We start from the raw sequence: 12921 nt of genomic DNA on the forward strand, positions 1-12921 counted from the left end.
TAAATAAAGAGCAGCTTTTAGAGTCTACAATGTGGAATAAATTGCATTTTGCAACACAGCAGATCATTTACGATTACAGCAAGACAATGAACTACACTACCAGTCAAAAGTTTTTGAACAGTACATTTTTAAATGTTTTTAAAAGAAGTCACTTCTGCTCACCAAGCCTGCATTTATTTGATCCGAAGTACAGCAAAAACAGTAACATTTTTAAATGTTTTACTATTTAAAATAACTGCTTTCTATTTGAATATATTTCAAAATGTATTTTTTTCCTGTGATCAAAGCTAAGTTTTCAGTATCATTACTCCAGTCTTTAGTGTCACATGATCCTTCAGAAATCATTCTAATATGCTGATTTAAAAAAAAAATTATTACTATTATTATCAATATTTTTGGCGCAGTAAATAATTTCTGAAGGATCATGTGACTGGAGTAATGATGGTACAAATTCAGCTTTTGAAATCACAGGAATAAGTTACATTTTAAAATATATTCGAATAGAAAACAGTTATTTTAAATTGTAAAACTACATCAAAATTGTACTGTTTTGCAGTACTTTGGATTAAATAAATGCAGGCTTGATGAGCAGAAGAGACTATTTAAAAAAAAAAAAACATTAAAAGTCTTTTGACTGGTAGTGTATGTGAATCCGTACACTTAATGTTCTGAATCACTGTAATATTTTAAGTAACTGATAGTCATCATATGATTTCAGTTTCTTTTATTATAGGAAAATTAATGCATTAATAGCATTTCTTTAAATATCGAAAAGTGCCCCAGAAATAAAAATAACACGTATACAATACACCAGCTAGCAAAAATAACTGAAGAAAAAAAAAAATCCACAGATTGTCCTCACAAATACCTCATGTCTTACAATTGCATTTCACAGTCACAATTTGAATTTCACAAGTGAAACTCAAAAAGGACAAAAAAATGGAACTGCTCATTTCTTTAGTCACAAAACAGTCCCAAAAGCAACTGAATCCAGTATAAAAGTGTTCTGTACTGGAGATTTGGGGTGATAATTGCATAATTCATAAAATCTGCATTACATGCAGATTATCCACAGGGTAATGTGTTATGAACTTCCATAACAGCAAAGGTTCACATACAGAGTACATGTAAACAACACCACATCCAAAGTAAAATTAAGGCTATATATAATTAAAAAATGTGTTTCCTATTAAACAGTTATCCACACAAAAACAAATCATTAACTGACAGTGTAACCTTGTTGGGAGTGTTCACAGGCCATTTCACAAATTCAAGGTCGAAAGACAACACAGATTTTTTAATAAAGCTCATAACCATGAACTAACCAATTTTTATATTAACATTGTTTCTTTTTTATGTTTCGGCCAACAGCAATATCACTTCAAAAGCAATATTTTCTTTGGACCATGTAAACATTTTAAAGCAAAAGTTTACTGACAGTACAACTAACAATCCCTGGTGCTTGTAATTAATTATGTACCATTCTCCTCCATAGACATATATGGAATCGCATGTATCACCACATCTGACCAGGCACACATCTTCATGTGTCAGACAGGGCTGCCAGTTTCACGGAGAGCCTCTTGAGCTCCTTGCAGTGTTTCTCGTTTCACACATTTCCAAAAACCAGAAATACCATGCTGGGGCTGAACCTATACAACACACAGGTGCAATCTACAGTAAGTCTACCGGTTACTGCACTGAGCCACAATCACAAAGATTAATAACTACTGTCACAAGTTTTGGCTATAATTGCTCTTCAAATTAATGTCCATCATGTGCATTGTTGTTGGAATAGACATTAGCATTTATGTCAGATTTTAGTACTAATAACATTTTTAACACTAATGATACTTATTAAATGATTAATAGCATAACATTCCAAATTAACTAAATGAAACTATGGAAATTAATAATTAATTATCAATTAATGGGCTAAATGCTTTCTCACCCGGAGTCCACGAAGTACTCTGTCTTTCATCACGGCGAGAAACTCCTTATGGCTCAGACAGTTGTCCCCGTCCAGGTCAAAGATCTTAAAAACTGTGTCCAGGACGTTTTCTGAAAGTTCATGACCTGTCGCTATCTTCACTGCTCGCTTAAACTCAGCTATGGAGCAAAAATTAAGGGAGAGTGCTATGCATTTCAGTTACTATCAATACAAATGCATTGAGGACAATCAATTATTTATTATTAAAAGTTAATAACTACTGGCATCCAGATCAGTCTTACCCAATCCTATTGGCCGGTTGGCATCATTAATCATTTTGACTGAGAAGGCAAAGTCCTCCAGATGGTTGGTAAAGAGACAGAATGCTTTAAATTCATCAAAGGTGATGCTCTGACAAATACATATTTAAAAAAAAAAAAAGTCAGAAACTTTAAAATCTACAAATGGATGTATAATACTGCTACAGGATGCTATGAATGTGCAATTTCAACATTTCTTCTGGTGTAGATAACATTTACTTTTAACTTTATATTACTTTATATTACAATTTAAATGTACAATGTAATGCAACCTAGCATGCGTTTTATATTATTTTATTGATATCATTTTAGTTAGTCAGGTGATGGTTTTCATCATAAACGGCACTTGGCAAACAGGTCAGCAGGCTCCAGAGTCCTCTACATGCCAATTGTCCAACTCTAGGTGGACTGTAAATTTTTCATCACATTTTTCATCTATCCGCCTGTTTCTTCCCGTAAGAGTGGGAGCAGCCATTTGTAAATGGTTTCCGGTCTTGTCTGCGTCCAGCTATTTTTAGCTTTACAAAACAGCTCATTTTGCGTGTGTGTCTTACCACACTTTTTAATGTATTATCTTAATTATGAACACGCTGGTTTGTAGTGCAAACAGTTTTACAGTTTACAGCACATTGCTATTCTTCTTGTTATTTCCCAATAACGGATAATTATACAGAAGTGTAACCCATAGGCCTACTTCTGCGTTAAAGAAAAAAGTGTATATGCTGGAAATCTCTGGCTTCTTTGCCACTTACTAGTTACATTTAGAATCTATTCCTCTCAAACTAGAAATAATGACCTAAGATCAGTCTTTAGCCAAGTTGGTTTGTTTTAAACAGTAGAAATTGTAATAATACTCAGGACTATCAGTGACAGTGTTTAAAACATGTTACCTGTCCAGTAGGGATCCTCTTTCTCACGTTGTCCCAGTATGCCTCATTGTTCTGTTCATTGGTGTAGTGAAGCAGCCAATCAGCAAAGTCCTCCCGCCTCATGGTCTTCATCCCTTTAGAAAACCGCAGGAACTCAACTTCTTGCACTTCTGCCTGCAGGTCTTCCATAAACCTACACAAAACCAAAACATTCTTTGCAATACCTCTCTCAAGGCTAAACAAAGTTAAAACACAGGATAGTGTCCTAGCAGTTGTACTTGGAGAGCCGGTTTACTTTGAAGAATGTTCATATGTTCTATTAGGACTGGGAAAAAAATAGGGATTGATTCTCGTTTTTTAAAAAGTTATCGATTCTTAATTCCAAAAACTGATTAGCCTGCTTTCAGTTAATGAACAGAATATTGTAGCGCACATCCCATCCAATAAATTGCAATATGCTTTGTTAATTTGGATATGAAACAGTCTCAGATTTCATATTCTGTCCATCTGATTACACTACTCAAAAATAAATGCCATTTTGGTGCTGTTTAATGTGGAGTGACAGATCGCTGTAGTGCCTCAATTCAATAAGTGGCAGCATGAAGCACACATGAACTGATCATCTCCACTTTAATTCCAGTTTCTGCATGAAATAAACATGAATTAACATCCAAAGGTATGTTAAAAGAGTACAACTTTTCTAAATCTGTATCCTGTCTCATGTAATCTCTTAATCAGCGTTTCAACCGTGGAAAGAGGTCAACATAACATTTTGTAAACAATATGTCATGTAATGTCAAATTTACCTCAGGAAAAAAATGATTCTTTGACCATAAACTCATTAGCTTGAAAAACTCTAGAGGAGAGAATTTGCTAAAAAATATGCACCATATAAGATAGTCATTATAAACTTTACTGTTGTTTAATGTTTAATTTATGTTTGAAAAAAATCAAGTTTTTATGACAGCCAACCATTAAAATGTTTACATTTCAAAAAAACTAATTGGAGCAGAAATACAGATATTATGTAACTGTAACTTTATTAGGCTATTATAAAAACTTATTAGATTCATTTAGATTCATTTATGCTTTTGTATATGAATCAGTTAATTTTAAACCTTTCAATGAAATATTATAGTAATGTAGTACCAACTGACCTTCATGTATATTTTACAGCATTAGTTGGGAGATTTTTTTTCCTAAGGAAAATTTGGCATGTACTGTACCGAATCGAATTGGAAATCGCAAGCTTGTGAATAATAAAATTTGTGTCAAAATCCAGCCCCTATATTATATTATATCTATATTTTTTTTATTGGAGGTCTAAAGTACATGTTGCTGTATTCTGCTAATCTCATGTCCACATTTAATAAAAACATCCCAATTTTAAAATTCTATCATTATAGAATTTATTTAGTTATTTTTGTAGCATATGTGAAGAAAATGTTTATATCATACAGACACTAACATATTAAAGTAAACACATAGAGTGTGAATTGGGGGTAAAGCAACTTTACCTGCAAAAATCTTTGTACTGGAGTTTATTCTTTCCATTTTTCCCAAAAAAGAACACCTGTAGTGTAGTGTTGACCTCATCAACACTGTCTGAAAGCTGTAAAGAAACAGACAAAGCTATTCAGTATAACAACATAACTATTCAATACAACAGATCTTAGATATTAAAAACAACAAGGCATAATTTCTATAAATATAAAAACAACATAATTTAAATTTTCACATAACATGCAAAGTTGCTGAAGTTACACAACATCTCCCACCTCTGTCCCACTCTGGTTTAGAAGCTCTTTCCTCGGTCGAATTATTCTCTTCAGCTTCAAAAAACATAGCACAGTTAGTACACCACTGGTAAAAGAAGTGACATTCAAATAACTGACTCTTATTCACTCTGATTCTCTTGTGTTTATGCATGTTTGTGTGTTAAGGTGGGATGTATATCTGCTCTAAAGGAAATGATGAGTCTATTCAAATAGCTTTTTCAGCTTTAGTGAATCTTCTAGTCCACAACCACATGGCACACTGATACATGTGAACAGACTCAACATTTAAATCTAACTAAATTCTAAATAAATGAATGCATTTTTCTGATGCTCCTATCATGCACCAATCATGCATCAACAACTCCCACATACCTGTTGCACATCGGCCTCACCTCATGCCAGCATTAACAGAAACACAAAGCAGATACACCCTAATGACCACATTACTTACATTCCAGAATGTTAAAAATCCAGTCAGGGGAACTTTCTTAATTCTGCACATATCTTCACATAATTATACGCAAAGTGTTTTAATACAGCATTAGCACTTTTCAACTTTTGTCATATAATCCAATGTAAAAAGACATTCCATACCTTCTGAAATTCCTTCTTGTCCACATGCTCATTGCCATCAATATCAAGCATTTTGAAAGCAATATGAAATCCTGTTTGAGGTTCTGGAATCACAGTGCAGTTAAACTGAGTAAAGCAATGAATACCGGATTTCTGGAATAATCTGTGACCCCTCAAGTGAGAAAATCAGACCCCCCACCCCTGGCGCCACACACACAAAATGTATTGCCACAAGAGGAAAACAGATGAGTATAAAGGAAAGTAATGAAATGGTTTGGTGTATTACAGGTCAATGTCAGTCAATATCACTAATTATAACTGATACAATTGTGATGTTATGGCAGGCCTGGTTCTACGGGGGTGCACCCTCAAATGAAAACAACAGCACCCTCAGATAAAGCTGTAATAAAGACATTTCATTGGAGATTTGGCAAACTATCCAGTGCGTTATGGTTTGCACTCAGGAGATCGGTTTTGCTTCAACGCGTTTTTGCAGCGTTGAGCAATAGCCAAGTTCTTGAACCCAACAGCCAATCAGAGGCGTTTAAGTTAGAATCCACTCACCGCTCAAATCGTCAGAGTCTTTGTTCGGGTGTTGTTCTCATTATAACAAAGTGTAAACACAATGTGCAGCATAGAGTACTTAACTGATTATAACAGACTTTGCGCATGCATGTACAATATGCAATATATTTGGATTTGTCAATAAATTAAAAAAAAAACGTTATATCAAAAACAAACATAGAACTCTAAACATGCCTAAATGTTTTACTTTGTCTTTTTGTGCATCTATTCCTGTACAGACCAACTATAATCTTTGGTTATATTCAAGCAGTTAAAGAACAATTAATTGTGATGCTGAAACTTCCGTGATTAAACAGTGAGTCAGTTTTCTTCCTACCTGTCTTCTGTGAGTTTTCAGAACAAGGAATGAGAATCGTGAGGACATATTCTGATTTCGTTCTATGATTTTATCAACAATTTTTTTTTTGTAGCAAAACAAGTCATCAAATCTCTAATTGGAACTAGGCGATATGCTGTACGTTTAATACTGCATGCAACCAGTGAGTACAATGATGCACTGATTTACAGCATTACATTTATAGCGTCTGTATTATTATTACTGCAATCTCAGCCAAAACTAATTTTTCCATGATGCTGTTAGTTCAGTAGTGGTGCAGCACGGTGCATTTTGATACAGTGTCAAAGAATCAGATATCAGGAATGTCACCAAAATAAAATTGTACAGTACAACAGTGCTTTGTGCCCATTTTTGTTTACAAATGACTATGACTAAAAATTTCAGTTCATCTGATTGTCAAGTAGTTAAAAGCACATTACTAAGCAGTGACATAGAGACACTGGACTGGCACTGATAGCACACTGTATATGACATTTTGTAAAAAGGTTAGGAAATACTTACTTGTAAGAATAGTGAGGAGAAACAGGTACTCTGTGTAAGAGATCAGCCCTAAAACAATGGTTCAGGAGACGTATTAATATTCAATCCTAATATTGTTAATTAAAACATTCAATTATGTAAAAATATATGTTTTTATAAACCATACTATTTAAAAAAAAATTGTTATTATAGCACTTGCTCCAGTACACACAAAAACTAGTACTTTACTAAGGCAGGTGGACTCTGGCATACATGAGGCATGTGTTTGTTTAACATATACCTTTGTCTCCGATTCCTCTGAACATGTTATTTCCAGCCTCAGCCCTAGAAGCCACCCTTATCATATCGTCCACATCCTGTCCACGGACCAATCAGATGTTAGGCAAAGCTTTGACTGTGTCAGTGAGATTTCCAGCAAACTCACACATCGTACACAATAATTACAGTATTCATTTAGAACAAGTCTCCTTGTGTTTGGAGTAACATTCATGCAAACTAACTAATTGCACTTACTGCTTTAGTCAGCACTTTTTTCTGTAGTTTGCCTGTAAGAGAGAAAGATCAAAGATTGCTGTAACAATATTTTGCAGCATAGTGAAAATAACAGAAAAACAGAAACATAGTTAACAGAAAAATCGTTTTGAGGCCTGTAGTCGTGTTTGAAGAGATCTTGGATTACATTATGCCCACGTTATGAATACAAGGACTAAAATGTAGAGGTGATTACTTCCAGAGAAACAGTATTTTCACCCAGACGCACACTCACCAGAAACACCCTTATATAAATGAGAATGTAAGTGAGAAAAACGTACATGTCAGCATTTTAGAGTCTTTGTGTTCTGTGGTCTTTCGCTGTAAGATTGCTTTGATAAGATGAACAGCTATTATAAAGAGTTAACATTTTATCAAATGTGGGTACATTTACATAAAATCAAATGTGATTAACACTTTATTTCACAGGGTCCTTGTATCACGTTCCATGTACTTACTATGGTAATAATAGTGCATTTTGCATACTTAAAATGCAACGCTAAACCAACCCTAACCATATAATTATGTAATTATACTGCAAAAAGGACACCTTAAAATAAAGTGTAATCCAAATGTCAAGTAAAATAACAATGCAAGCACAATATCAAATAATAATTTATATATATATAGCCTCCCTAGTGTATGTTTGTTTGTTTTGAGTGTTCACACATCCATATGGTGCTATGTCACTTACGGTCCACCTTCTCCATCATAACTGAATGGAGGAAGTCTCTGGGTGTCATGTATGGCTCTTCTTCATAGATCATGGAGGCAAACTGGTTAAACCGCAGGCGCCTCATGGACACTGGTGGCACTGTGATCTCCTCCCTCTTTACAGATATACAAAAATGGAGAGAAAGACCAGGCGTTTTATTTATGAGCAGTGCATCTCTAGAACTAGAATTAGGACTCTAGAATTATAAAACATCAGAATTATGAATTCTTTTCTTTACAGTAAATTGAAATAATGTTGAAACTGGAAAGTTCAGTGTCATTTTAAACAAAAAATCTCTGACTATTCTATGACTTTAAGCAGGAGGCAAGAAGGGGAGCAGTGTTGTTATTGTTACCTACAATGATAGAAAAAATTATTAGAAAAAATGTGAAATAATATAAAATATAAATATTAAATAAAAACATTAAAACGTACACATTTTAAATGTTGCGTTGACAAATGACTAAAGTTTAACTTTTAAACTTAAAGTTAAAATTGAAATATTAAAAAACTAATAAAAAAAGACTATGGCACATAACAAAATTCTAAAACTTAAAATTAAAATCTAAATATAATAGTAAAAAGTAATTTAAACTATAAAATAATATTATAGTAGCATATATACAGTCATGTGAAAAAGTTAGGACACCCTATTGAATTTCATGGTTTTCTGTATCAGGACATAATAAAAAATTGTTTGGTCCTTGGCAGGTCTTAAAATTTGGAAAATAAATCCTCAGATAAACGTCATCACATGACATATCACACAGTGTCATTATTTATTTAAGAAAAATACAGCCAAGATGGAAAGGCCATGTGTGACAAAGTTAGGACACCCTATGAGTCAATTACCTGTAGATCCACTTTTAGCAGCAATAACTTGAAGCGTTAATTTTCTGTGTGACTTCATCAGTCTCTCACATCGCGCTGGAGGAATTTGGACCACTCTTCTTTTCAACATTGCTCCAGTTTATGAGGTTGTGGGCACTTGTTTACGCACAGCTCTCACCACAGCATTTGAGTCAGGATGAGCTCTGGACTTGGACTGGGCTATTGCAACACCTTGATTCTTTTCTTTTCAGCCATTCTGTTGTAGATTTGCTGGTGTGCTTGGGATCATTGTCCTGCTACATGACCCAATTTTGGCCCAACTATAGATGTCAGACAGATGCCCTCGCATTTGACTCTAGAATATTTTGATATACAGAGGAGTTCAAGGCCAACTCATTGACTGTGAGGTGCCCAGGACTTGTGGCTACAAATCAAGCCCAAAATGATCAGCCCTCCTCCAGCATGCTTGTTTTTTGGTATGAGGTGTTTGTGCTAATATGCTCTTTAGGTTTTCACCAAACTTGGCGCTGTGCATTATGGCCAAACATCTCCACTTCGGTCTCGTCTGTTCAGAGGACATTATTCTAGAAGACTTGTGTTTTGTTCAGATGCAACTTTGCAGACTTAAACTGTGCTGCAATGTTTTTTTTTAGATAGAAGAGGCTTTCTTTTGCCAAGCCTTCCAAACATGCCATTTTTGTCCCATATTTTTCTAATTGTATTGTCATGAACTTTATCATTTAACATATTAACTGAGGCCTGTAGAGTATAACGTGTAGTTCTTTGGTTGTCTGCTGTTTCTCTGAGCTTTACACGGTCTGATCTTGGGGTAAATCTTCTGGGACGTCCACTTCTGGAAGGAGAGGTGTCTGTTTTAAATGTCTCCCACTTGTGAATAAATGTCAGATTGTTTGGAAATGGCCGTATTACTCTTCTCAGATTGATGGCATAAAAAATTGCTTCTCTAAGATGATTGCTGATGTCTTACCTCCTTGGTATTGTGTTAACACACACCTGAAGGCTCCAGACCAGCAAACTGCCAAAGCTTATGCTTTTATAGAGGCGCTCAGACTTGCCGATGATCAGTTAGTTCAAATATTTTTATTGGTTTTTGTTATTACACAATCACAACCATACAAACATATATAACATTCTACTTAACTCACATATTTCACATCAAAACACAACTACAAACTCACCCCTTAAGAAAGGAAAAAAAAAAAAAAAAAAAAGGGGGGGGGGTCAATTATGATCAATTATAAATTTGTGGCCCATGATGATTCAATGTAAGATAAGAAGGGCTGCCAGACCCTATACAACTTTACAGAGGAGCCTCGGATTGTGTACTTGAGATGCTCAAGTTTAAGACAAGACATCACCTCTGCTACCCAGTGTTTGTGACATGGTGGCCTTGCTTTCTTCCAACTGAGAAGAATCAGGCGTCTAGCCAAAAGTGAGGAAAAGGCAATTATTTCTAGCTGATTAGCTGATAAATTAATTTCTTCCGGCACTACACCGAAAATGGATGTCAAGGGATTAGGGTCCATATCTTTGTTACATATAGATGAGAATGTTCTGAAGATATCAATCCAAAAACCTTTTAATCTTGGGCATCCCCAGAACATGTGACTTAAATCTGCTGGTTCTAAACCACATCTGGGGCAAGATGAGTCTGACCCTGGGTACATTTTAGCCAGCTTGCTTCTAGACAGATGGAGCCTATGAAGCACCTTGCCGATGATCAGTTAATCAAAGGTATTTGATCAGCAGTGCTTGACTGTGATTTACCCTGTTAATTCCAATGTTAACAGTAAGGGTGTCCTAACTTTGTCACACATGGCTTTTCCATGTTGCCTTTATTTTTGTTCAGTAAATAATGACACAGTGCAATTTCCCATGTGTTTTTGTTCATCTGAGGTTTTATTTTCAAAATTTTAAGACCAGCCAAGGACCAGTTTTTTTTAACGATGTCCTGATACGGAAAACCATGGAATTCAATAGGGTGTCCAAACTTTTTCACATGACTGTAAATGCTAAAAAAATACTGCAAGAGAGCCAAATGTGGATTCAAGATTTCATACTTGTTACTTTCTGTTGCACAACAATTATGTAACAAATTTATTACAAATATTTTTTCTTCAGCAAATGTTTACAAAGAATAAAACACCTGCAATTATAACATTACTTTAGAACAGTTTAAGCTGTTTATCGAGTTCTTACAGTTACAGTATATGTGGTCACGGATATTTACTTCATTAATGAACTCCTGACTCTTGTTGTAACATCTTACTTTTTAAGTTAGATGTTCAAGATTTTAATTTAATTTAATTACGTAACCTAACTGACACATAGTAGCTACAGTTTGCTATGACACTATACAGAGCTCCACCTACATTGTGATGGCAACAATCTATTGTAAACCATCTAAAATATGTGTACATAAACAAACATTTGCAACAGAGGACATATAAGGCTTTACTGAGACTCCACATAGGCTACAGTTTAGACACACTTCAATAAAACACGTTTAATAACCCGTTTATTAAATGTAAATATCAGTTGGTTCCTCTTTAATATTTCAGATTTAACAGATGACTGTATCAAACAGTGCGAACAAACAGACGACATGACAGTGCGTCTGTTAAGTCTTTAACTTCACAGACAACATCACTTTCGAAGTAGTTAAGACGTGATTTGAAAAGTTTTCTCTGACTAGAAAAGTTTGTTTACCTTAGCGTCCTCCGCGTACACGACGTGTGGCCAAAGTCTCCATCGTGGTTCATTTTTATAGTGAATAAATCCGCTTGCTACAACAGAACCCAGAAGACCCGCTCCAACAGCACGACCATACCCTGTATTTCTGAGAGGCCAGAAACGTCTAATCGTATTCCGCAAACTAACGCCTAACCTGGCCCAAGTCGCCATTATTCTACGGGAAGTTTTTATCAGCCTACTTTGGTCGATAGTCAAGTTAGACTGATAAGACGCTGTGATTTGGCGCCCCCATCCGGCTGACAGCATGTCTACACTGCTTGTGACAGTTGATTATAATTGAAGTCGCACCAGTTCGCACAAGTAAGTTAAACATTGCTGATGTTTTAGTCATTCTTAATCATAGTCATTTGTAGCCACGCCGTGTATATTCATACGTATATGGAACGTGACCATCTTCTTCGGTTTACTCTGGAGAAGCGATATTAGAAATATTATTTACATACCTATGACAGTCTTCCAGACATTACAGATCAACAACTTTATTTAAAATAAATAAATTAACTAATTTTAAAAAATAAAATAAAGATAACGTGCTTAACTGCTTAGCGTTTAATTAAAATAGTTGAAGTAAAATACTTTGTGTGGCACAGCAAAACACTGGTTTGTAAGTAACTTGTGGGAATTTATGACTGTATATTCATAGTCCATGATGGGAGATAAATAGCAGAAAAGGATGGGACAGGGTAAAGTCCACATTCTGAAACACAGAACAGCAGCTTATAGGTGAGAGAGCAGGTAAAGAGATTTTACACACCTGAATGACAGCGCATACAGTTGAAGTCAAAAGTTTACATACACCTTGCAGAATCTGCAAAATGTTAATTATTTAACCAAAATATATATAGTAATACAAAATGTATATATATAATACAAAAATAATATATATAATAGAAAATGCATGCAATTTTTTTTATTTAGTACTGATCTGAATAAGATATTTCACATAAAATGTATTTACATATAGTCCACAAGAGAAAATAATAGCTGAATTTATAAAAATGACCCTGTTCAAAAATGTACATACACTTGATTCTTAATACTGTGTTATTACCTGAATGAGCCACAGCTGTTTATTTATTTATTTTGTTGTTGTTGTTGTGGTTGATAGTTGTTAATGAGTCCCTGGTTTGTCCTGAACAGTTAAACTGCCTGCTGTTCTTCAGAAAAGTCCTTCAGGTCCCACAAATTCTTTGGTTT

At 34.8% G+C, this 12921-nt stretch overlaps 1 protein-coding gene across 2 annotated transcripts; it reads right to left on the reverse strand.

Moving 5' to 3' along the window:
* Positions 1-709: 709 nt before the first annotated feature.
* Positions 710-11925, reverse strand: micu2 (mitochondrial calcium uptake 2). 2 transcript variants are annotated; one of them, XM_051110621.1, is made up of 13 exons: positions 11680-11925; positions 8098-8233; positions 7685-7753; positions 7386-7417; positions 7153-7228; positions 6894-6941; positions 5492-5574; positions 4898-4951; positions 4637-4731; positions 3141-3312; positions 2233-2341; positions 1952-2109; positions 710-1652 (listed from the first exon to the last, which is right to left on the reverse strand). In XM_051110621.1, exons 1-13 carry the CDS (start codon positions 11872-11874, stop codon positions 1551-1553), a joined length of 1329 nt encoding a protein of 442 aa, XP_050966578.1. In that variant the 5' UTR covers positions 11875-11925; the 3' UTR covers positions 710-1550. The 2 variants fall into 2 exon arrangements, with proteins under 2 accessions (XP_050966578.1, XP_050966579.1); XM_051110622.1 differs by lacking the exon at positions 7685-7753.
* Between the last annotated feature and the right edge of the window lie 996 nt (positions 11926-12921).

This window comes from Labeo rohita, chromosome 5 (assembly GCF_022985175.1).
Source record: "Labeo rohita strain BAU-BD-2019 chromosome 5, IGBB_LRoh.1.0, whole genome shotgun sequence".
In the NCBI taxonomy this organism is placed as follows: Eukaryota; Metazoa; Chordata; class Actinopteri; order Cypriniformes; family Cyprinidae; genus Labeo; species Labeo rohita.